We start from the raw sequence: 24,612 nt of genomic DNA on the forward strand, positions 1-24,612 counted from the left end.
GCTAATCCAATCTATGCCTTAAAATAACTTCTCAAGTTAAAATGTCAATGTATATCAGTGATGGTAATGAGAGCGGAAGCTCTTTGTTAATTATTTATTCATTCAGCAAACGTTTATTCGACCCTTAGGGTTGTTGGGACCAGGCAGGTGCCGGGCACGTGACCTGCTGGGTAACCCACTCGTGTCCGCGTCAGGGCTTCTTAGACGTGGCTTGTGTTGGGACCGCCTGTGGACGGTGTTAGGCTCATCCCGGGTCCATATCTGTGCAGGGGACTCCAGGGCTGGCACGAGCCTCTAGCATAGCAGTTGTCGGAGGTCACTAATGGAGCTCTCCTCATGAGAAAGAGGCGGCTGTTTCCATCTATGACAGTCACTCCTTCTGGGACCAGTACCCACAGGAACCTGACGGAGCAGGGAGCATTTCCTCTGGAAATCATCCCACAGCTCCTGGAGCATCTCCGCTGGCCACCGCAAGCCCACCGTGACCCCTTTGCCCTTTCCTCAGCTGTCACCCGTTGGTCCCAATGACACATTTTCTGTCTTTATATCAACCCGTGAAGTCAGAATTTATTTTTAAGATGAAATAAAAATAATGTACCAACATCTTAAGTACTTTTTTTCCCTGAGGTAGGTTATAGTATATGAACCAGTAATAGAGAAAAGTGATACGGAGTCAAAAGACCCCAGTTTTATTCAGCCCAGGTCTTTCAAGTGTGCATTGAAGTCACGGTGGCCACTGTCCTTGCCCTGGAAAGACTGTAGAGTCTTTGTATCATTAAGATAAATCCATGAGGTCCACACAGATTGGCACACGAGTAAATGTCAGCTGTGTAGACAGCACGCAGGGCGGGCGCAGACGAGGGCGGAATTGCAGCGGTTTCACAGAGGAGGAGGTGAGTGGAGCACGGTGGGTGTGAAAGCTGGGACAGGTGTGACCTGGGCAGAGACCCTCCCAGGTGGGGAGAAGAGCCCAGTTTGTAGGCGAGAGAGGGACCGGCAGGTGGGGTCAGGACCCTGGCTCGGACGAGGGTTTCCGTTTGGGAAGGGGGAGATGAAGATGGGGTGAGCGTTCTGGTACGTTTTAGAGGAGAGGAAGTATACATGTTCGTGGTGAGAAGCAGGAGTCAAAGGCTGAAAGGGAGACGGAGGGAAACACTCTTTCAGGCGCCCGCACCCAATCCTGTTCATGGTGATACAGGTCGAATCCACGGGAAAAAGTTTTAAAACATCCCCAGGGAATTGGCACGTGGGCTCAGAAGTGGATTTAAGGGAAGAACACATTCCTTCTACTGAAGCCCCTTGATCTCCAGACGTGCCTGTCAGAGGAAATACCTGAGAATAAGTAACGAAGCTGGGTGACCGGGAAAAAGAGACATTTAACAAACTCCCCGGAGGGAAAGTGAAAGGCACCCAGCTGCCCGTGGTTTGGCTTCATTTTCTGAGGCTGAGCCCAGTAGGTGCCAGTGGGCTAGTTGCACCGGGACAGACTCTCCGGGGGCCAGAGCCTGGTGGTGGGTTAGGAGGACCACGCTGCCCAGGGACCTGTGGCCAAGGCAGGAACGTAGGGGCCCCTGGTGCTGGCGTTAGGGGCAGGGGAGGGACAGGAGTGGGGGCCGGCACCTTCATTGTCCCTCAGGGACGCCCCCCGCCCGCCGTCACCTCTCGCCCTGGTTAGCTCGGCTGAGAACTCAGACTGGCCCGGACGCAGGGGTCAGACGGGGGCTGCTGGCGCCAGCGCGGTGGCCTGCTCAGGCCTCAGCAGAAACGTGTAATGTTAACCGTGCACTTTCTGCTTGTCATTCCAAAGGGTGTTTAAATATGCTAAGGCTTTTCTCAGTGTGTTCTGTTAAGACTTTCAGATATGTTTTAAATATGTTCCCCGTTTCGTTCTTGGAAGAAGATGACAGAATATTCAGTAGCGAAATACTTCCGGTTTATTGCTACTATCACTACTAGACTTGCCTATTTCAGATAAATGATGCTACATTTTGTCAGTATTTCGACAGATAACAAGCTGTTTTTCTGGAGATGGTTAAATGTTCAAGAATTTAAAAAATATTCTTTTTCGTTTTCCCCTGAAAAGAACTTCATTTTTATTCTTCAGAGAGCTGGGATAGTAATGGGCCACAGTTAACTACATTAGCCATGTGGCTGCCCCTTCCCTCTACCACTGCTTGCTGTATTTTGATCCCGAAATTGTTAAAAAAAAAAAAAAATCACATGAATAAAAACACTAGGCTGGTTCTCGAGAGCCCCCCGCAGTGTGCCTTGTAACAGCGGCCCTGGCTGGGGCCCCCTTGCCTGGGGGGCTTCTAGAGGCTTGCTTACCAGGGAGCCCAACGAGTGTTTTTCAACTAAGTCAATAAAGACTGTGTCCTTGGAATAATGTTTTCAGTGAAATGGCGTAGAGCTTTCTACTCCACGCTCGTCCCTCTGTCCTCTGACGCTCTCCCCGGGTTCCCCACCAGCCTCTCACGTGTCGACACAGGAGGGCTGAGGGGTCGAGAGACCCATGGGGCACAGCCCAGGGCCTGGGTCTCCATCCCTGCCTTCCACTCTGGAAAGCAGGGGCACAGCAGGGAGGCCAGCCCCCCAGCCCCCCAGCCCCCCATTCCTGCGGACCCTCCCTCATCCGTCCGCTTGGCTCCGATGCCTTACGTCACACCTACCCCGTCCCCGTGGGGTCTGTTTGGAGCTTTGAGCCTCTGTAGGGTTTGCTGAGTGCCGGGTTGTGGTTTGGTGGATCGTGGGGGTGTATGCAAGCCTTAGGGTCCATCCTGTATGCACACTTACTTCACTTACTCTCATAATTGTAGTCTCCTTGCAAATCTTTTCCGTTCTGAATTCAGATGATGCCTCAGCTCCAGCGTTGGAGACTCAGCCTCAAGGAGATGAGGAAGGTGAGTGTCGGTGGGGAGTTGTGTTGGGGGTGGGGCGCGGGCCTGGGGGTGCAGCCACGTCCTCTTGCGAGGACTGTGCTCAGGACGGGCTGGGTTGGCCTTTTCCACCTTTATGAGGCCCCGCCGTCCCTCCTGAGGGCCCCTGAGTGTTGCCGCGGTGCTTTCACACAGCACACGCAGAGGCCTCTCTTTAAGTGCAAGTCTCTGAGTTGAGATTTTACCTGGATAACATGAAATATATGTTTCCAGAGGGTGCGCTAGCATGTGCCATTTCCCCCGCCCACTCTTCATGTCATGTGATCACCACCCTCACAAAGACCAGTTTTGTGAAGTCACATGTATGGAGATGTTTCAGAGGCTTTTACTGAATGTTGCGGTTGCGAGAAGGATGGATTGCCTCCTCTTGGCCTTTAACACATTGTTGTAGGCATTTGCCACTGTATGACCAATTCTCGGGTCGAAAGGGGGGTCAGGTTTGAAGACCGAGTGTAAGGAGTGCTCATAATAAATAAATCAAAGATCAGAGGGTAGGATGACATTGTGCCCTGAAAATAATAATAACAAGGACAATCACGATAACTAACGTTTGCTTGGTACTAAATGCCATGGACTCTGTTACTTGAGCCCACTGAGCCCTCAGGACGTCGTATCACAGATGAGAGCGTGTCCGACGTCACAAAGCCGATAGGGGACAAAGGCACGTGTGACCAGCCGGTCGGCCTCAGTGTGGCTCTCGGGCACGTGGTGTACTGATCGCACCGTAAATATTCAGTTACATTTGTTAATATTACTGCCAAAGATCTGCTCCCAGAATGCTGTAGGCAGAAGTTACGCTTTACATTCTGCACTTTGTGTCGAATCTTTCCACTGAGTGACGACCCCGTGTGTTACATGAATATCCATCTTTACCACACAAGGGTATGTTTCGATACTTTGGGACTTTTTGCCAAAACCTGTTCTTTCCAGTGGAGCCTGTCTGGACTCATATCACTTTTATTTATACTTTGGGACGAAGAAAGAAAGAAAAAGGCATATGCTAAAGTTTTTAAAAATGTATGTTGTCATTCCCTTTTGTTTCCTGCACACAATCATTTTATTATTTTTTAAACATCTCTGCAATGTGTGTTTACTGATTGTATTGATTTTGGGGGCTTTTCGACTGCCTGCTGAAATCTTTAATTGAGAGACTTTGTGTTTTCATGATGAATTAAAATAATCATCATTTTGTCTTGGTTCATTAGATATTGCATCACGATACCCCACGCTTTGGACTGAACAAGTTAAAAGTCGACAGAACAAAACCAATAAGAATTCAGGTAAAAAGGAGCCCAGTGTGACTTAGTTAATGGACCTGGAAAGTGGTCTTGTTTTCTGGAAGTTACGTGCAGAGCACATCTTTTTCCCTGGCTACCAATGAGTCACGCAACTAATGCCGTGGCTTGCCCACCAGAATACAGTTCAAATCTGAGTGTTTTATTAAATATGGTAAGTTATAGAACATATTATAGAATAGTTAACATTTTTTGCTCAGAAATTATCATTATGGATACGTTTTCCTCTTGCATAGAGACATTAACCTGTACATTTCTCTTATGAACTTTAGAAACCAAGTTAGTTTTGTTCAGTCTTGTCACCGTATTTCCAAACTTGCCTAATTTGGTTTGCTTCTGTACCATATAGACTAGTACATGGGAAACTGGTTCAAACATTGAATGTTTCAGATTTATTGGGGGACCTTGAAATTCAGGGGATTTCACTGATGCCCAGGGGAACATCAGTGTGGCAGTACTCCAAGTTAATTTGAGAAACAAATATAAAATTATTGTAAAAATGTCATTGGAAATGTACATTGTTTTAAAAAGCAGTTCTAATTGTCAGTAGGAAGCTATTCAGGGTTTGACAGAGTTAGTTCCGTAAGTTCACAGAACAAGTACGTCTGTATTTCACCCATTACTTTCTGTTACCAGATTTTCAGGCCTTACATGACCTGTCAATTATAATTAACTAATAAAAACAGTGCAGACTTGCAGTACTTAGTGGGACTGAAAATAACGCTTCAGGAAATTCCCGTTTACGTAAGTTACCCTACACTGTAATTTGATTTAAATCAGCCTACATGTGTAGAACACAAAAAGGTGACATTGAGTTGACTTGCAGACATGGGGCAGGAAATTATGAGGTTATACCTCTATTTAATGCCAGTTGTTCAGATACATGCTCTTTCTGAGGGTCCAAAGAAAGTCAGCCCTAGTGAGTATTTTAAGATGTTAAATATAGTATTTACTTTATTAAGTTTAGTGATAAAATGGCAAACAATCATAGATTTTACAGAATGACCGCCATTGTCACTGAGATTTCAATGTCGGAAGAGTTTCCTTTGTACTTAATTTTTATTTTTAAAAGATACTTTTAGTAATAATCTTTTTCGGTAGAAGTAGACACGTTTATTTAACAAAACATAAATAAGTTGTGACTTTTTGTTATTCTGTGTTTTTAAAAATTTACCTTGTTTGTTGGTACGCTTTCATGTTCCTTTATAGAAGAAGCCAAACTGAGAATGCATTGCTTTTTTTCTCTGGTGTTTCTTCATATCAGTTAAAAGTCCTATCCCCCGTACCCCCCCCCCCCAAGTTTGCACTAAGATAACATAATATTACTTACGTGACCAAACTTGGGGAGTATGATTGCCGTGCGTAGTGAGGGAGGCCGTGTGCGTATATGGGCAAATGTACTTTGGAGCATAGAGTGATAGTCGTTTTCAGAAGGGACCTCCCTGTAAAGGAAACAAAATAATCCGAGTCTATGAAAATTTACACGTGCGAGGCACTCAGTACCTGTTTCATTTGCTCCATGTGCTCCACGGCCACTTTGATGGTGTCACTGCATTCTTATCTAAAGCAAACTAAACGAAACAAAGAATAAATACATAAATAACTAAAAGTTTGATCTAATGTACATACCATGACAGTTTCACTGCTAGACTTTTAGTAATTGAAGTTCAATATAAATATAAATGGAATATTCTTCTGTTGGTTCATTATGCAGGAAAAGCATCATTTTCATTACATGGTTCAATATACATTGAGTGAGTGACCAAAACCTAAAACTGCATTTTACTTAAGAATGCGTGACTCGGTTTTTTTCTATTAATATATAATTGACAGTGTCTATTTCTTTATGTTCTTGCATCATCTTATTATATTCAACTTTATCATTCCATTTATGGAAGTTATAAAAATTGATTACGAGATTTTACCAGATAAGAGATTTTGTGACAGTTTAATTATATCAAATTAATTTATATCTGTTTATTAAACTGATCCTCTTGCCCTGCGGTACGTTAAGTACCTTCTAGATTTCTGCCTGATTTCCTTTAAACCAATCTAGAATACTAAAGAATGCACTTTCTTTGTTAGTTGGAGCAACAGTGATAATAGAGCGGCTAACGTTTCTCGTGCTTACGACGTGCTGGTACCTCACATGCCTCGTTGCCCCTCTGTCCTGCTCCGCCGACACAGCAAGCCAGTGGGGCTGCTGCACTTCCCATCCCCGAATCTCAGGGGAGGAGAAGGCAGTTACAGCCAAGCCCAGACGGCATGGGCAGGGTCTCTGAGGATGGGAACTGCAATGCCACCTGACCACCCGACCCCGGCCGTGATCCTCACCACTGTCCTTCAGAGAGGGGACCTCCTCTGCCCCACTGAGACATGGGGGCGCCTGGCATCGCTGTCCGTGCTCACCTGGTGACGCAGCCGGGCCCCTGTTAAAATGCACCTGTGCTGCCTACAGCCATTGTCGGCCGTTAAACCTTCAGTTCGAATCCTTCATCACACTGAGGGGACGGGGCAGAGAAAGCTGGAGGAGTGGGGACACAAGGGCGTTTCCCACGGTGGCTGCGGACGAGCGATGCGGATGGACCCTCTTGTGTCTTCCAGCCTGACCCTGCCGCTCGTCCCCTTTCTCATTTCCCCGAAGACCCTTCTTCCTGGCCCTCGTCCTCAGACCTCAGACTGTTCCCCGAGCAAACCGCGCACTGTCTTACCTACATTCTTATTTCCTATCCCTGCTCCTGGGAAGGCACACTTTGCTTTTCAAATATTCTCGACTCTCGGTCACTGCTGGGTCTGCTGGGGGCCCAGCTCCTGGCGCGCAGACGGCCTCGTCTCGGCCCTCTGCGCACACCCACCTGCACGCGCCCCCTGACGCCCTCCCTCTGCGCGCACGCTCAGTGTCACTCCTCCCGTCTGCTCCGGGCTCGTTTTGCACGCTTAGCTCCGCCCTCGTGACGGGACCCAACACACAGAGCCCAAGCGTGCAGTCCACGCCCGCAGGTCCCCAGGGCAGGGCGGGGGGCTCCTCCCTCAGCCCTTCAGGGAGTGGAGGGGCCGCGTTCCAGGGAGCTATCCCTTCTAGACTTGGGACGGAGGCTCCCGTGCAGTCCGTTTCCCCGGCTCGCTAGCTCTTCATGAGCTGGGTCAATAACCCATCCAGCAGGTCCCGACTGCGCGTCACCGGCCGAGCCGTGGCCCCCAGTCTCTCGGTCAAGCACAGATGTTCCCGTGAAGGCATTTTGTAGAAGAGAGCGCCGTTTAGATGGGTGACTTTGAGTAAAGGGGGTTCCCCTCCACCCTTCGGCTTGCTCACCCAGCAGGAGGGGCCCCCATGACGGCCCGTGGGGCGTGGCATGGGCAGGCGGACTCTGTTTATCTTTTCCATCAGGAGAGCACAGAGGGCTCTCTGTTGTCTCATTGTTTATTTCACATAAACAATTTATCCGCTGAGTGGGCTCCAGTGCAGACACTGCAGTGCACCAGGCGTGCAGGGCTCTGCGGGGACCCAGGGCTTCGCTGGGGTCCACGGGCGGGCAGCGTGCAAGATGGGTCCTGCATCGGCGTCTCTGCCCTGCTCTGGGGAAAGAGATGCGTTCTGGCTTTGCCCCACACCTCCAACGGTTGCCCCCGGAAACGTGAGCTCTAAGGTCCCGGAGTGGGTTGTCCTTTGACGTGTGCTGTGTGACAGTCCCCCTTGGAAACACCCTTGTTGGCCTCAGCCGTGATGCATGGGAACCCCCTCGTCCATTTGCTTTAGGAATCTGCAGTTTGGGAAGGCTGAGGGTCTTCCCCACCCTACTCCGGCCACTGTCACCATCTGGGGTCACGGTGCCTCCGCAAGGCCCAGCCTGGCCAGCTAGGAGGTGGGCACTGGCGGGGGGCACTAGCGCCCGCTCCCAGCGGCTTCAGAGCGGGTGGTGCTTCCTGAAGACCAAGAGCGCGAACTGGGGCATCATCGGGCGTTTGGTTTCATTACTTATTCAGATCCCAAGCTGGCAGGGGAGCATGTCTGCTTTCTCTCTCTGCCTGTGGTCGAGCCAAGGAGATGGGCCCTCGGAGGCCTCCAGAGGTGGGCCCTGAGTTCCAAGGCGCTGCGGATGGCTGCAGACCCAGGGCACACGCAAGCCGCTCAGCCGGCTCTGATAAACAAGCCCCTGGCTTTAGTGGTCTTCCGGTTTGCGGTCTTTTTAAGGTTTGCATGTGAACTGGAGAAAACCTAGAGGCCCCGGTTTTGCCATCTCTGAAACCCTCCTCCCACTTGGAAGAAAAATATGTTTTCCTCCCTAAACCATTAAAAATAGCTCTGTTTTATATCCAAGAGATGTTCTGTATCTCAGGATGTTCCACAATTTTATGGGACCCCCTCGGTGGAAACATTTTTCTGTTTTATTCGGGATTGATAGTTTTGTTTTATTGCACATATTAAACTTATTGCCAAAAGATGATTGTCTTTTGATTCTGCTCTAAATCATGGTAAATTGCACTCCCTGGGGGAACAGAACACCAGTTCTATTTTCTTTCTTCCTTTTAAAGCCTTAAAGTATTAGTTCCTCATTTCCCTTTCTATTCCATTCTTCAAACATGACATTACAAAACATCAAGGTGCCAACTACATTCTTATAAAGTGTTGGTCCCTTGAAGAGATTAAAATAAATCAAATAGCTCCTTTTAAACGGGCACTGTAAACGTGTGTTGTTTACCGATATTAATGAAGCTACCTAAAAATGTACAAGACAATTTATCCAAGTTTCCTAACTATAAAAGGGAGTTTTAATTCCAATCTTATTTAATTCTTAGATTTCAGTATCCAAACTCTGGTTAGATAATCAGGATGCAGCATTTCAGCGTAAGTACAGAAAAAAGTAATGCAAGTAAGCAAATTGTATCTGAGCTGCTTGAAAACACACACCAGCCTCTGTACACACAGACACCTGCACCCTCACTGTGTGAAAACAAAAAGGGCGCTCGACCTCTTTATCCTCTGGGTGAATGAGATTCAGCCCATCGTTGAGTTACTGAGGTTAAACGGTGCCCTTTGTGGAGCCACAGCCTACAAGTCGTGGAAAGCTTACTTTGCATCAGGCAGAGCCCTCTGTGATTTAATATAGCCCACCTCTCCCCGTCCTGTGGGTGAGAACACCTTTCAGAGTCTCCAGGTGGCTGGCAGGGGTCTAGCCCAGATCTGTGACTGCGTGTCAGACTCGCGTCCCTTTCAAAGCCCACCACCTTGCTGTGATGTGACTTTGGTCCAAGTTTCCGGAGGTGCCTCTGTTGTTGACGGTGGGTTAGGAGCCCGCCTCGCCCCGGAAGCACCTGGATGGGAGGAGCCCGCCTCGCCCCGGAAGCACCTGGATGGGTTCCGGCAGTTCTCGCCTGGCCAGGCTGTCCTCTGGGGAGGGCGGTGGGTCCAGAAGGGACGTGATGGGAGGTGACCCTGGGCAGAACTGCTCTCAGGCAGGCAGAAGGGGCGCCGCACACGAAGCCCCTCTTCACGTGGGATGGAGCACAGGGGACCGCTCACGGCACGGGACAGAGTGAGCTGAGCTGCTGTGGGCCCAGCCGTCCCTTTCCCCGAGCCCCTGGGTCTAGCTCAGGCTTCCTTCTGACTAGAGTTATGGCTGCTACAGCTCGGAGCCCCTGGGGCCTCGGGAAGGGCAGGGGCTGAGCTGGGCTCCCACACGGCACGGCGGCCCCGATCAGCCTCTCTGAGCATCAGTTCAGCACCTCATCTCCACGGCAACGGTGAGCTGACCTCACGGGAATCGGGGCGTGTCCCAGGGAGCCCTGGCGTCCAGCAGGGCCATCAGAGTCCAGTGTGTAAATAGGACTGGGGTTAATATCCACTTGTTCACATGCGAGCTCAGGCCTGGACTTTGCAGATAACAAGAGGACGTTTCTTGAGAATCTCTGTCACTCGCGCGTGTGTGTGTTCACTACAGAGATTACTGGATACCTGCTTTGGAGAATTCAGGTTCTAGAAAGTGTATGATGGGACTGGCAGTGCTGAGGAAAGGTTTCTCCGTGGCAGTGAGGCTCATAGGCTTGTGTCCTGTACTGGGCTGCTTTGCTGCGTGAACCAGACGCGACATCTCTTCTTTGCTCTTCACACGTGTGACCAGAACGTTAATAGACCAGGTATCGCCGTGGTCCTCGTTCTGTGGTCTTCCCATCAGCTGGATTAGAGACTAAATCGGGACTGATGCGGCTCATAAACAGTGGAGGGTCTTTTTGGAAACGACTCACACGGTGAAACCCAGACTAGAATTCCCGCCTCGCCCGCAAGGGCAGTGGACGGCTATTCCGCCGATGGCCGCCTCTTCTCAGTGGGCCCTGTCTTGTCATCCTCGCCGTTTAGACTGCTGACTGAGGCCCGGCTCTTGCCCAAGCATGGTGCATGGCCGGTGACAAGGCCCTGCGTGACCTGGCTGTGCGGCCGGCGAGTTTGGAAAACGTCCATCAGTTGTTAAGGATTTTGATTCAGTCCCGGGAATGGTGTGGCGTGTGCAAGTGTCTGTGTACGATCGAGCATGTATGAAGTACTTATTTTCTATCAAAAAATTACCTTTGTTTCCCAACAGATGCAACCTTTCCCCTTACCTTCATTCGTCTTCATAGTTATCATCTTTCTCCTCTTTGCTTGCATCCTGAGTTTCTCTCTCAGATAAGCCCTGGTCTGGAAGCGTTCCTCTGGTTTTGCCTGAAAATCACATTAGTGGCTAAAGCCAGCATACGTCAGGCTATTGCGTTTCAGATGAAAAAGGCTGTTGAAAAAGATCTCGTTTAAGTTATATATTTAATAAAACATCTGCATCAAAACGCAGACTATCTAAGTAATATTACGGTTCTGTGTACTAAGACGTAGACCTGAAGATATTAGTAGTTTCTCAAACTACTTAGGTCTTTTGTACCAGCCTATCTTACCCCAGACATACAAAAAGTGCAAAAATTTACCTAAGCAGCAAATCCAGGTGATTCGCTTAATGTTCCGGTTTACTTTGTATGATCATCATGGGGGCATAGGTTTCTAAATGACACACCGGGGTTTATCAGGAAGGGTAGGTGTAAATGTTGGAAGAAATGCACCCGCAATTCCGTGTCTAGACAGGAAGCTCACAGGTTCACCCTTGCTCTGGGGACCATCCCGGGGGAGCCCCTCTCTGCGGCCGTGCGGGGACCCAGGGGCCTTCTCTCCTGGGCTCTGTGGCCTCATCCGTGGATCAGTTTCAGGAAGGGGAGAGCCACACGGAGGGCAGAGACCCCTCCTGCAGGTCCAGCCTGGCCTTGGACCCGCCGCCTCTGCTCCCTCCGTCCTGCTGCCGGAAGCCGGTCTCTTGTCCAAGGTCTCTGCGTGTCAGGTGCTGGTTGAGCCCTGGATACAGCCTCTAGGAAAACAGTAAATATGCTATAGCTTCCCTGCGTGATTAGGTCCTGTGATTGTCTCACTGGTTAGCTTATGTTTCCTTTTGCATCATTCGTGTGGTTGCACACACACACACACACACACACACACACACACCCCTGTGAGTGTGTATTCATGTTATGTATACATACGTTTACGTTCTGCTGCAGATGGGTGTGTGCTTGGGTCCCGTCTCCCCAGCCCTGTGCTCACGCCCCGGGAAGCTCAGTGCTGCTTCGTACTTGCTGGTTGCCTGTGCTTCCCACAGCACGGTGCTGCCTGTTGAAACTTGCGCCACCAGACCTAGAATCCTGATTAAAATGCACATTCCTCATCTCGCCCTCGATCAGAACGCTGGAGCCTCTGGGGTGGGGCTTCTGCAGCTGCCTTTTAAGCAGCTTCTCTGGTGATTTTCATTTCTGTGAACATTTGGGTCCCACTGCAAACACGTGTTAACCATTATCAGCAGGGTTTTGGCCATCTTTAAGTGTTTTCTTGTAATTACACATGTATGTAAAACAAAGCACTGTTTCTGGAAGGCATCGGAGGACTAGGCCAAGGCCACACAGGTATCAGTTGTCCTCATGCTGTGTGCCCCTTCCTTTCACACCTCCATTCTGCCCTGCCTCTGAGGTGTGTCATGTCGTCCGCTTCCCTCCAGGCCCGCAGCGCCGGGCCCACTGAGGCATCTGAGCTTTGCTTGGCTTGGGTCACCGCTTGGGCTCTGAGGGTCTCCAGGCCTCCCCATCTGTGTTTCTGCTTCGGTCTTTCTCCCCACTGCAGCTTTCTCGACATTGAGCTTTTAAAGCAAGAGCCACGTCTCTGTTCAGAGTTCTGCAGCGGCTCCCTGGGTCACCTCGCCATAAGGCCGGGTGCCTCCTAGGGCCTCTGGTGGCCTCCAGGTGGCCGCCCGTTCTACAACCTCTTAAGCCACCTCCGCCCATCCACACTCCATGCTGTGTGTTTTCCTTAAGCAGCTTTATTGAGATGGGATTCACATACCGTACAATTGACCAGTTTGAAGTGTGCAAGTCAGAAGTTTTGGTAAAGTTACAGAGTTGTGCGATACCACCACAACCTAGTTTTAGAACATTTCATCTCTCCAGAAACCCCAAACCCCATATTCATTAGCAATCGGTCCCCATTGACAGCCCCCAGCCCTTGGTGACCACAAATCTGCTTCAGGCGCTGTAGATGGACTCGTTCTGTCATTTCAGGTACGTAGAATCTTACCATATGGCGTCTTGGTGACTGGTTTCTCTCACTTACCATTATGCTCATACGGGTCATCCATGTGGCAGCGTGCGTCTCAGGACCTCATCCCTTTTTACGCCTCAGTAACGTTCCCTCGTATGTATGGACCACATTTTATTTATCTGTTCATCAGCTGATGGACATCTGGGTCGTTTCCACTTGTCAGCTATTACGAATAGTGCTGCTATGAACATTCCCACACAAGGTTTTGTGCGGACATATGTTTTCTCTTGGGTTCATAACTGCTCCAGCAGTTGAATTGCTGGGTCACATCGTAACTCGACATTTAACATGTTTAGGGGCTGACAAACTGTTTTCCAAAGTGGATGTACCATTTTGCGTCCTCATCAGCAACGCACAAGGATGCCGATTTCTCCACATCCTCCCCAGCACTTGTCATTTTCCATTTTTCGGATCACAGTCGTTCTGGGAAGTGTGGAGTCGAGTCTCCTTGTGGTTTTGCCTGCATTTCCCTGATGACTAAGGACGTTTAGCAACTTTTCAGGTGCTTACTTGTAAATCTTCTTTGGAGACATGTCTGTTCAAATCCTGTGCACCTTTTATTGTTTGGTTATCTGCCTTTAGTTCTGGAGTTGTTAGACTTTATGTATGCTAGATACAGATCCCTTATCCAATATGTGATTTGCAAGTATTTTGTTCCGTCCTGTGTGTTATCTTTTCACTTTTTTGATAATGCCCTTTGAATCACAAGGGGTTTTAATTTTGATGAAATCCAATTTATCTATTTCTCTTTTGTCGCTCATGATTTTGTTGCCTAACCAAGGTCTCCCTTTGTCGCCCAGAGTTGAGACCCCCTTTTGGGTAAGACAGGGAGCTGCTGCCGCCGCCCACAGAGCCTCACGGAGGCCTTCGTGCCCCCAAAGCCAGCGGTCTTCCTGCTTTGCAAAAATACGCCCTTATACCGTCCTCTTCCATAGACTAGCCTGAACTTTGAGGGTGGAATTTGGTGTTAATCCTGCTGGAAAATTTCCTCCCTCTAACTTGAATTTTCTTCTTTCAGCTGGTGAAGTTGGCCAACAGTTACATCAACAGCAGGTCTGAGTGGGGAAGGGATAGGAGAAAATGTTATGAAAGAAAAAAGTATAAAACTTGCATGGGATATACTTATACTAAAACTATTCTTCATTTATCTGAAATTCTCATTTCACCTGGTATCCTGTATTTTGTCTGGCAACCCTGCCTGTCAATGAACACACTTCCCTGTTTTCAACCTCTGTTGGGCTAATCTCCAGCAGAGAAAGGTTCCTTGGGCTTTCTTCAAAAAATCGAGTTTTCGTACAATGTATTTGTCTGCTAGGGCTGTCTTAACAAAACACCACAGGCTGGGGCGGGGAGCTGTTTATTTCTGGTGCTGGAGGCTGGGAGTCCGAGCAGAGGTGCCAGCAGGATGGGTCCTGGTGAGAAGGCTCTTCCTGGCCTGCAGACAGCTGCATCTTCTCTGTGTCCTCACATGGCCTCTGCTATGGGCTCTCGCAGTCCTGGTGTCTGTGCTTCCTCTTGTAAGGACTTGGGTCCCATGACCTTTATGACCACATTTAACCTTAATCACCTTCTTAAGAGCCCTGTCTGCAAATACAGGCATATTGAGGGTTAGTTAGGGCTTTACCCTGTGGGTTTTGGAGGAAAACAGCTCAGTCCGTAACATACAGAACAGAGTGATTTTACTGTGCTTGGATTTGGGTGTTTGCACTGAAAGCACAACCTATCAGGAAAACGGCTCAGCGTGGAGGTAAAGGGGCTGTTGGTGTGCCCCCTTTGTGTACATCTCCAGCCCCCCTTCTGCATCCTTCTTTTCTGCAGTCACCCTGGGCTCCAGGCATCTTTCTCTTGAAAAGTCCCCTACAACAGGAATGATTTTGTATTTGGTTAAAGAAGTGTAATACTCATGAACGCTATCTGGGTAATTTCTCATCAACCTTTGATAAAAGTTTCCATGTTTCACTAGATTGAAATTTATTCCAGTGTATCAAATGTTGGCTGAAGACAAAATTGAGAATTTCCTCCAAACTCAGTATGGCTTCAATGGCCACAAATATCTTATATCAAGTGGACATTCTTCTGTTTGAACATTTTTATTGAGGCCGAGTTGATTTACAATGTTGTGTTTAATTTCTGCTATACAGCAAAGTGATTAGACATATATAGATACATATCATATACATATATATTATATGATTATACACATTATACATATATATATATATATTCTTTGCCCTTATGGTTTATCCCAGGAGACTGAATATAGTTCCCTGTGCTGTACAGTAGGACCTTGCTGTTTACCCATCCTATATGTAATAGTTTGCATCTGCTAATCCCAAACTCCCAATCCATCCCTCCCCACCTGTCCCCCCCCCCCAACTTGGCAACCACAAGTTTGTTCTCTATGTCTGTGAGTCTGTTTCTGTTTCATAGATAAGTTCATTTGTGTTGTGTTTTAGAGTCCACATATAAGTGATATCATATGGTATTTATATTTCTCTGTCTGACTGACTTCACTTAGTATCATCATCTCTAGGTCCATCCGTGTTGCTGCAAATGGCATGATTGCACTCTTTTTATGGCTGAGTAATATTCCATTGTATATATGTACCACATCTTCTTTATCCATTCATCTGTCGATAGACATTTAGGCTGTTTCCATGTCTTGGCTATTGTGAATAGCACTGCTATGACCTTTTTTTTTTTTCCGTGGGGTCTTAATTCCCTGATGAGGGATCAAACCCATGCCCCCTGTGATGGAAGCGCAGAGTCTTAACCACTGGACCACCGGGAAGTCCCCAAATAGTGCTGCTGTGAACATAGAGGTGCATTCATCTTTTTGAATTATGGTTTTCTCTAGATATGTGCCTAGGAGTGGGATTGCTGGGTCATACAGCAATTCTATTTTTAGTTTTCTAAGGAACCTGCGTACTGTCCTCCACAGTGACTGCACCAATTTACATCGCTACCAACAGTGTAGGAGGGGCTCCCTTTTCTCCACAGCCTCTCCGGCATTTGTTATTTGCAGATTTTTTAACGATAGCCACTCTGACTAGTGTGAGGTGATGTCTCATTGTAGTTTTGATTTGCATAAACGGGTATTCTTCATTGTGATGCTTTTTTACTATTTTTTTGAAAACCAGCCGAGTACAGCTTTACATTAACTAAGAAGAGGTGTCCTGTATTTTATGAGGCCGCCTCAGTGTCTGCCGCTCCTGCCAGCAGGGATGTTTGTTTCCAATATTCTCTGTGCCCTCTGAGGCCACCCCGAGTGTTCACACAGCTGTGCAGGTTCTTAAGAAATACGTGATCTTCATGCCGTAATGGATATTATAAACGCAACGTGCGAGGCTTTATAGCCTCTTGTAATGGACGACTGCCTTACTTTGTACGCCTGTGGACTTCATAGAGCAGATTTTGCAGATCACAGTGTGTGGCACATTCGGTTGTGCTGGAGGACGCACACCTATTAGATGAGTAGCTGGGAAGATGTGTAGAGAAGCCTGGACAGCACACCGGCCGAGGGGGGTGGTCCAGCGTCTTTATCTACAGCTGCTCCCTTGACTAGGAATGCCAAGAAGCACTCCCTCTGACCCCCTGTTTATATTGCTCATGACTTTTGGAACTTAACTTGAGAAACACATTGTCCAACATTAGCCTCAGCTGAAAGGCATGCTTTCTTTCGTTGGACACTTGGAAATACTTTGTTTTTCTGTTTTGGTGTGATTCTGGATCGAGAGAAAGATGGGTTCTTTCTTCATTTTAGAAGTCAGTTTTTAAAACTAAAAGAGAGGAAAAGAAAGAAAAATTCCTCTAAAATTCTGCTTGGGAAGAGAGTTTTCATTAACTGAAGAGTTTTTAAAAAACATTGTAAGTGCTTTCCAATCATTATGTGTTCTCATGATCACTGGACTGTTTTATCTAAAGCCATTGCTTTAACTTTTGAAATAACAACATGTTATGACCAAACTGCCTAGGAAGAAGAGGACTTACGGGTTGAAGCAGATGTTAATAAATTATTGAGGATATTTCTCCTTGTTTCATGTCTTGCCTCTGTTTAAAAATTACTGCCTGCTATTTCCTTGTTGTGCCTTTTTATAATTTGTAAGGCCACAGTGGACGTCTAATAGATGATTAAGTCAGTACTGAATGCCTGTGAATTTCCTATGGTGACTTGTAACATTTTAGATGTGACATAAGGTGGAGATTAGAGTTTTGAGCCAATAAGATGGTAGTGAGGACCCAGGATGACTGGGGGTCTTGATTGTGTCGGGAACCAGTCCCGTGGGCGTAAGTGAGAAGCCGCTCAAAGACTGTGGGGGCGTCAGTTCCTGTTGTTAGAATTTCACACTCACATCTTTTCAGATGTGGAACAGTATTTTAATTATTTTATTTTTAACATACTTTATTTTTACAGTGCTTTCAGGTTTACAGAAAGCACCGAGTTCCCGCGAGCATAGGGAACTCACTTGGGTAAATGCCAAGGAGTGTGATTGCTGGCTCATATGGTGAGGGCATGTTGAGTTTTGTCACAAACTTGCCACACTGTTTTCCAGGGTGGCCATGCCGTCTGCACCCCCGTCAGCAACGTGTGAGAGTTCCTGTTGCTCTGCATCCTCACCAGCATTTGGTGTTGTCCGTTTTGGGTGGTTTTGTTTGGATTTTATCCACGCTAATGGGTGTGTAGTGGTAGCTCATTATTGCTTTTATTTGAAGTCCCCTAGTGACATATTATACTGAGTATCTTTTCACGTACTTACTTGACATCTGTGGGTCTTCTTTGGTGAAGGTCTTCTGTCTATTTTTCCCTTGCATTGTTTTCTTATTTTTGAATTTTAACTGCTCTTTGTGTATTTTTGATGTAAATCTTTTGCAGACATGTGTTTTGCAGATATCCTCTTCCCGTCAGGGGCTTATCTTTTCATTCTATTGACAGTGTCTTTTGCAGAATATAAGTTTTCTATCTTGATAAAGTCCAACTTATCAATTATTTTTTTCATGGGTCATTGCCTTCGGTGTTGTATCTAAAACGTCATCACTAAACCCAAGTTCACCTAGATTTTCTCCTATACCACCTTCTAGAAGTTTTATAGTTTTTCATTCACCATTTAGGCCTATAATCCATTATGAGTTAATTTCTGTGAAGGGTGTGATGTCTGTATCTAGATTCGTTTTTTGGCACTTGGACCAAAGTGCCTTGCTCCAAAGTCCTCTTGCTCCATCACCATTTGTTGAGAAGACTATCCTTATACCATTGAAATGTCTTTGCTCCTTTGTCAAAGATCAGCTAATTATATTTGTGTGGGTCTATTTATGGCTCTGAAACAGTGTTAAGACTTAAAAATATTCAGTAATTGGCTGTGGATGGGGCGATGACTGGGAATAGAATTAATAGAGACCAGAAATAAGGTCTAAAAGCAAAGAAATGAGAGTTTAGATGTTGTACAGGAGGATATGGAAAAGATGCAGGTTCTCGGCCAAGTCTTTCTGGGAACAACCAGGGGAGTCTCGACAGCTGTCAGAGCTGGTCTCACTCGGGGGCTGCTTCCCCGTCTCCGTGACCCAGGTCTGTGCCGTGGACCCTCGGCCTCAGTCTCAGCCAGAAGGAAGCAGCTCTCCCTGTGCTCGAGGCCGCCCGTGGGCCCTATTGCTGCCGCTTTGAACAGCGGTGCTGAAAGACGTTCTGGGAGACGAGAGCTTGAAATAACATCTGTTTCCGAGAAGACACATTCACGAGCCTGGGAGAGAGGCTCCCTGGGACTTGGGAGATATTTGAAAAGAAAACTTGGGTATTGGGAAGAATTCAAGATAACATAATTTTAATTACTAAGAAGTGTATTTGAAATGCTCTTCTGTGGTTGGAAAGTGTAAGACAGGTATTATTGGTGGGAACATCTCTAATCCTTCGTTGCATTTATTTCTGCTTTATTTATTTTTGGCAGCGTATTTTATGAAACTTTTTCTTCTTTTCACTTTTCATCCCTTCATCTTTTCCAAGTGCCTGGGAAAGACAGCCGAGCCAGCCTGTAGCCGGTGTCCCCACGGCCCTCTCCTCCAGGGACACAGTTTCTGTGGCTGAACACCCCACTTTGTGGGCGGGCTTTGTGCCTGGCCCTCAGAACGGCAGAAGCGGGGCAGGAAGCGGGTGGAGGATGCTGGGGGTTGCCTGGTGCTGGGAGTGTCCGTGCTGGGGTCGGTGGGGGGATGAAGGTTGGTTACATGGGGTGTCCGGGCCCCAGCGACACAGAAGGTGTGTCAGGGAGGGAAGACGAGCCGGTCCGTGGGGCCTTGCAGTGTGAAGACGAGGTGCCCTGAGCCTGGACCCTGTGTCCCAGGCCGGAGGTCACCGTGAACCTGGGAGCCCGGGGCCTCGCAGGCTGGAGGAGGTCCAGGAAAGGGTGGCTCGGAGCGGGGCCTGCGTGGGGTGGGGTGGGGCAGGGGAGCACACCTTTCCCTGGAGAGTCAACTGGCATCTGGAGCACCTGTTTTCTGCTTCAATCTTGCGGGCAGCCATCTGGGCTGAGGTCTGGCGTCCGGCGTGTGTGCCATGTGACAGAGCGGCTTTTCTTTCACTGCCGACCTGGGTCTGGCCTTGCTGACCTCTGTGGAGGTCACACTCTGTCCCCCACTTGGTCCCGACAGCCGGAAGGCTCTTCTCTTGCAGGTACTGCAGGCTCTCAGCCAGCCTGTGGGATGGCAGGGGCCCCTCTGCGTACACTGGGCCCAAACGTGGCCTTAGTAGGTAACGTGGTACCAGGCGCGCTGTTGGCTGGGGCTTGGCTGGTGACCTGCTCTGTTTGAACACTTCTGCCAAAACGTGTCTTCAGATTTCCTCCCTTGAGAAAGGAAGGGCTTCTGGGGAATGTTTGGCCATCAGGGCCACCAGTGGGATGAGGCGAAGCTCCGGGCAGCGTGGTGTCCGGAACCGTCCGGAACCCAGGGCCCGTCATCACGGGGACCGCTCTCCACTCAGCTACTGCTTCTCACGGCTGCACATTTAAATACAGTTATTGTGGGACTTAACACCCAGATTATGAAATGGGCACGACACACTTCAGTAAGACCTGCCCTCCTTAGTGTTCCGTCCAGCATCCTATTCTCATCCTGCTGGGAGACATACACTTCGTCCTTCACTGCACGGCGGTGGGCACAGAGCCCCCTGACCAGGGCGTGGGGATCCCGCCAGCGGCCGGGACGAGGCGCTCGGAGACAGAGGGAAGCCTCCCTTTGCTCTTTGTGTCTTGGCGGAAGATGAAAGTCCCGCACAGGTGTGGGCGTCTTCTTGAAGGAGGCGCGGTACGCCAAGGGTCTGGCTTGACTGAGGAAAGAAAACGCAAACAGAACCGTTTGAGCCAGCTGCAAACATCTGAAAATGAACTCCCCCAAACAGTGTGAAACCATCACGGCAGCTGCAGGAAACTGCCCCGGGCCTGGGACCAGCCCCCCTGCCTGGTTCTCCTTCGAGGACGCTCAGCTCTGCCAGTTCAGCGGCTCCTCAGATGCCCCCTCCGGGTGTCCCCACCCCTCGGGGTGGACGGCCTCTCTTCTTTGCGTCACTCATCTGTGAGGTCAGATCCTCCCTGAGCATGAGATTTCCCGGATTTCAAGGCTCTCACAGCTGCCCAGCGCTAAGTCGGGCTGTCCACATCTGTTGGCCACACAGCCGAGGCAGCCGGTCCTGCAGGCCCTAGACCGGGCTCCTCCCCGGCCGGCCTGCTTGGGGTCGGGGTGTTGTCTTCCTGACGTTTCTTTCCTCAGCTGTCCGGCGGGCAGAGCCGTGTGCAGACGGAGGAGACGTGGAGACGGGGCCTTACGCGGGTCTGCTGCCATCAGGAGGGCCTACTACGTGCTCCCTTAGAAAATGAACGTATAGCACAAGGTTCTTAGGCTCAAATAATTCAAGTTTATGGTCTACGTCGGCAGCTCGCAAACCCTCTGGTCTAAGACTCCCTTTATGCTCCTAGAACTGACTGAGGCCCCCAAAGGGCTTTTTAAACATGGTTTATATTCATCAGTATTTATGCTTAGTATCAAAACTGGGAACTTTTTAATACACGCTCCCTTAGGTGTCATCATGAGTCCCTTGTGAGCCTGAGAAGACAAAGGGCACCTCAGTATTTACAGAAATAGTTCTGACCTCGGGGGCCTCCTGGGAAGGGGTCCTGGGGCCGTCCTCTGAGGACCACTGGTCGGAGTGCCAACAAGACAGACGCCTCAGAGCAAAGAGGGAAGCCCCAGCTCTACAGAGTCATCCAGGACGGCTGAGAAATAAAGGGACAAGCGAAGCGCCGTGGAGATTCGACAACAGCGTGAACCCCTTGCTGGTGGACCGATGGGGAGGTGTCACTGCAGATGGGGGACAGACGTTTTGTGGTCAGGCCTCTCCAGCCCGAGACCCGTCTTGGATCCAGACAGCACGAGGACTTCCATCCCTAATCGGAACACTTTGCTGCCCAGCCCCAGACATCGACCTCCAGGTGATGCAGATTCTTCTCCCAAAGCAAGTGTGGAAGTTCACGCTATGTGGGGCATGAAGCATCCTTTCTGAAGGTTTCCTTAGAAGAAAGACCCCCCACCCCCCAGAAGGTGAACTCACGCCGCTCTGTCCTTGGAGACACTCGTGGGTTTCAAATGGCTGTTTGCCCATTGAAATCTGCCCACATTTCATCAAAGAAAAGTCTTAAGGCCGAACTTCGGTCGGGGCACTTATCGTGCGTGAGGTCTGTGTGCTCCCAGTTCCAGGGTTTGCCGGAACTTGGACTCATGACCTTCTCTCTTTCCCTCCCACCCCGATTATGCCTGATGGTTCTGGTTTCCTTTGGGATGGGTATTTCGGGTCCAGTGATTAGATGGAGAGGAACTGGAGAGTATCAGAATTCCTCGCTGTGGGCAGTCCCGGGGGAAACACTTACCCGCGGGACCGGCCTCGCTAAGATCCCCAGTGGCTGATGGAGGTGAGGGCGTCGCTGTCCGGCAGCCATCCCAGCAGTGGTGCCTGGAGCCCTGTTCCTTTCCAGGAGTGTCTTGCTTCCCCTCAGACCTGGGTCAGGTACGGGTGCCTTCAGGTGGGGCGTTGACCGAAGGCTGGACAAAGGTGAGGCTGTGACGGCACGGTGCCTCCCGTGATGGGTTGTTTCCTGCGTGTCCTGGGAGCTGAGCCAGGGCGGGGATGTTGCCCCCGGGAGACCCGCCGTGGTCACGGCTGACCCCACTGCCTCAGGCTTTTCTGTTTGGGGCTCCGTAGCATCGACTCAGGGTTGGAGACCTGGCTTGTGTCCTGCTTCTACTGTAACTGTTGTGAGGCCTTAGGAAAGTCACTTAATTTTCCACCCTGACTCGCAAGAGTTGGCCTGTCATTTCTTCCTGGTTATGAGGGTTAAAGATCTTCCAGCACAGGGCCTCTCATCCTGAAGTAAGACGCTTGTTTGCAGGGTCACCTCCTCTGAGCAGGCATCTCTGCTGCGCTAGTCGTCTGGGCCCTTACTTATCAATCCTGCCCCGCCGGGGAGAAAGGGATGCCACGCTCAGAGGGCGGGGCACTGTGTGCCAGGACTGTGTGCACCTTGCTGAATCCAGCACTCCCAGGGGCGATGCAGATGGGCCCCGTTCTCCTCACCCTGTAGATGGGGAGACCCCCAGAACACTCGGTGAGTGAGTACCGGAGCCTGGGTTGGCATCCTTCCCGGGCCGCGGTGTGTCCAGGACACCAGGGTGGGCAGTGCACCAGAGGCAGTATCGCTTGGGTCAGAATGTTGCTTTGTGTTTTCTCTTTCTCATCTCGGTTTTGTAAAGCCCTCTTTTGTTTGTCCACTTGCAAAGAGAACGAGTTTGGAGAAATGTGGCCACCTCTGGATACAGCGTTTTTTAAAATAGGTTGCAATCAGCTGTGTTAGCTTAAACCACTGAGCTTAACGTGAGACCTTCTGGACAATGGGAAATATTCTGATTTCTTCTGTAAGGCATCCAAATATAAAATCATCCTGCTTTTCTTACCTTCCTTTTGTCGTGTCTCCTGACTCTGCAGAACTTAAAGGGAAAAACAGGTAACATTTCTAGGGCACATTTTCGGTGCAATGATGTGTTTACCCCTCGCTGACTGCCCACAGCTCTGTGAGTGAGAAAAGGACGCGGCAGCTGTCTGTTGTCCTGGAGAGAGAGGGGTGCTGTGCTAGGGATGACCCAGGTCTCGGGGTCCTTGAGCAGCGGCAGGAGAGGCTCCCGCGGTGGAGGCCTTGGTGAGACTCGCTGAGGCCAATGCAGTGAGGGTGGGGACAGGTCAGGGGTCCAGGGAGCACCCTGGAGAATTAGGGTCCATGCAGAGGAAAGAGCGGAATAAAAGGGACCCGGATTCAGGTTTTCAAGAGTGATGTTGGTGAGACTGTCACTGATAAAACAATCTAGAAGATACAGAGAGAGGTTAGGATGGAAGCGGGTGTGGTTTGGGCCATTCTCTGTCAGGGGCTCTGAGGTCCTTCTGGGGTGGGTGGTCTTCTCCGGGGCTCAGGGCGCTGGGTCGCTTCTCTCCCCTGTCTGGGACTCGGGTTCAGACTAGAAACGGTTACTTAGGTCTGTTGCTACAGGAATAAACATGGGAAGAAAGCAATTAGAATGGACACCCGGGGTCACTCTTTTCTTTCCAAAGAAACTGTATCTGTGAATTACATCCAGATCTTTATTTTTTGGGAAATATACGTTTGACTGTGGGCTTCCCGTGTTACCTGTTTATACCATTTTGGGGATGTTTCTAGACAGGACTGGTATGTGGCTTCCAAGGGCAGAGGGGCAGGGGTGCCGTGTGTGGGATGTGGCGTGTTTGCCTTGGTGTGAGTGTGAACTCTCACCCAGCTTCGCCTGACTCTGCCATCCTGAGTGAGATATAAAACTTTTCAGAGCCCGTGTTTCCTCACTGGTAAAATACACGTGGTAATACGTATACCTCGGTCTGTTATTACCAGGATTAAAGGAGAATATGCATGTAGCTGGGTTCCCTGCCCGCATGCCTGTAAATGTTACGGCAACAATCCTGGATTTAAAAGCTAATCTTAAAGCTCTTCCTTTGGAATTAAATTATACAATTGATCGTAAACATGTGTCACTTATGCGCAAAGCCTTAGCGCCATGAATCCCAGTTTGATATTTTACTGAAAGTGGACATGTGAGTAATTATATTCCATCAAAACTGTAAGTTTCAAGGTCTCCCCCCACCCACTCTGCCATTTCTAGAAAATCAAATTCTACAGGGGCAACTCTCTTTTTTTTTTTTTCCTTCTTTGATCATCTGTGTTGTGCAATTAAAAAGAAAACCACAGACAATTCCATGACTGATGAAGACAACATATGTAAAAATTAAGTAATGGATTCTAAGAGAGCGGGCCTGGCCTCAGACCAGGACTTCGAGGCCAGGATGGCTCCGTTTAAACCCTGTCTCTGACACTCTGTCTTTACCTTCTCTGATTCAATCACAGAACTTGCAAAATGATAACAATAATCCCACCTCACAGAATTATAGCAAAGTGATTCAGTTATACATATTTTTTTATACATTCTTTTCCATTATGGTGTGATCAAGCAAATTAATACCTGAAAAGCAGGTAGTCATAAGAACCCACTAAATGTTATCGAGTATCACTCTCCGATCTCTGCTGTGTGTGAAACTCCTATGCTTTCTTTTTCTTTTCAAAGATTTCTTTGATGTGGACCATTTTTAACGTCTTTATTGAATTCATTA

At 48.9% G+C, this 24,612-nt stretch overlaps 1 protein-coding gene across 5 annotated transcripts in view; it reads left to right on the plus strand.

Moving 5' to 3' along the window:
- SMOC2 (SPARC related modular calcium binding 2) overlaps nt 1-24,612 on the plus strand; it is a 149,854-nt gene that overhangs the window by 71,681 nt on the left and 53,561 nt on the right. For 3 of the 5 annotated variants that reach the window (XM_019951769.3, XM_019951771.3, XM_073789844.1), the window contains 2 exons: nt 2,817-2,900; nt 4,142-4,216. In XM_019951769.3, coding sequence (XP_019807328.1) covers nt 2,817-2,900; nt 4,142-4,216 — 159 coding nt within the window. The remainder of the gene's footprint in view (nt 1-2,816; nt 2,901-4,141; nt 4,217-24,612) is intronic. The other 2 variants (XM_019951770.3, XM_019951773.3) reach the window with 1 other exon arrangement.

This window comes from Tursiops truncatus, chromosome 12 (genome assembly GCF_011762595.2).
Source record: "Tursiops truncatus isolate mTurTru1 chromosome 12, mTurTru1.mat.Y, whole genome shotgun sequence".
Taxonomy (NCBI): Eukaryota; Metazoa; Chordata; class Mammalia; order Artiodactyla; family Delphinidae; genus Tursiops; species Tursiops truncatus.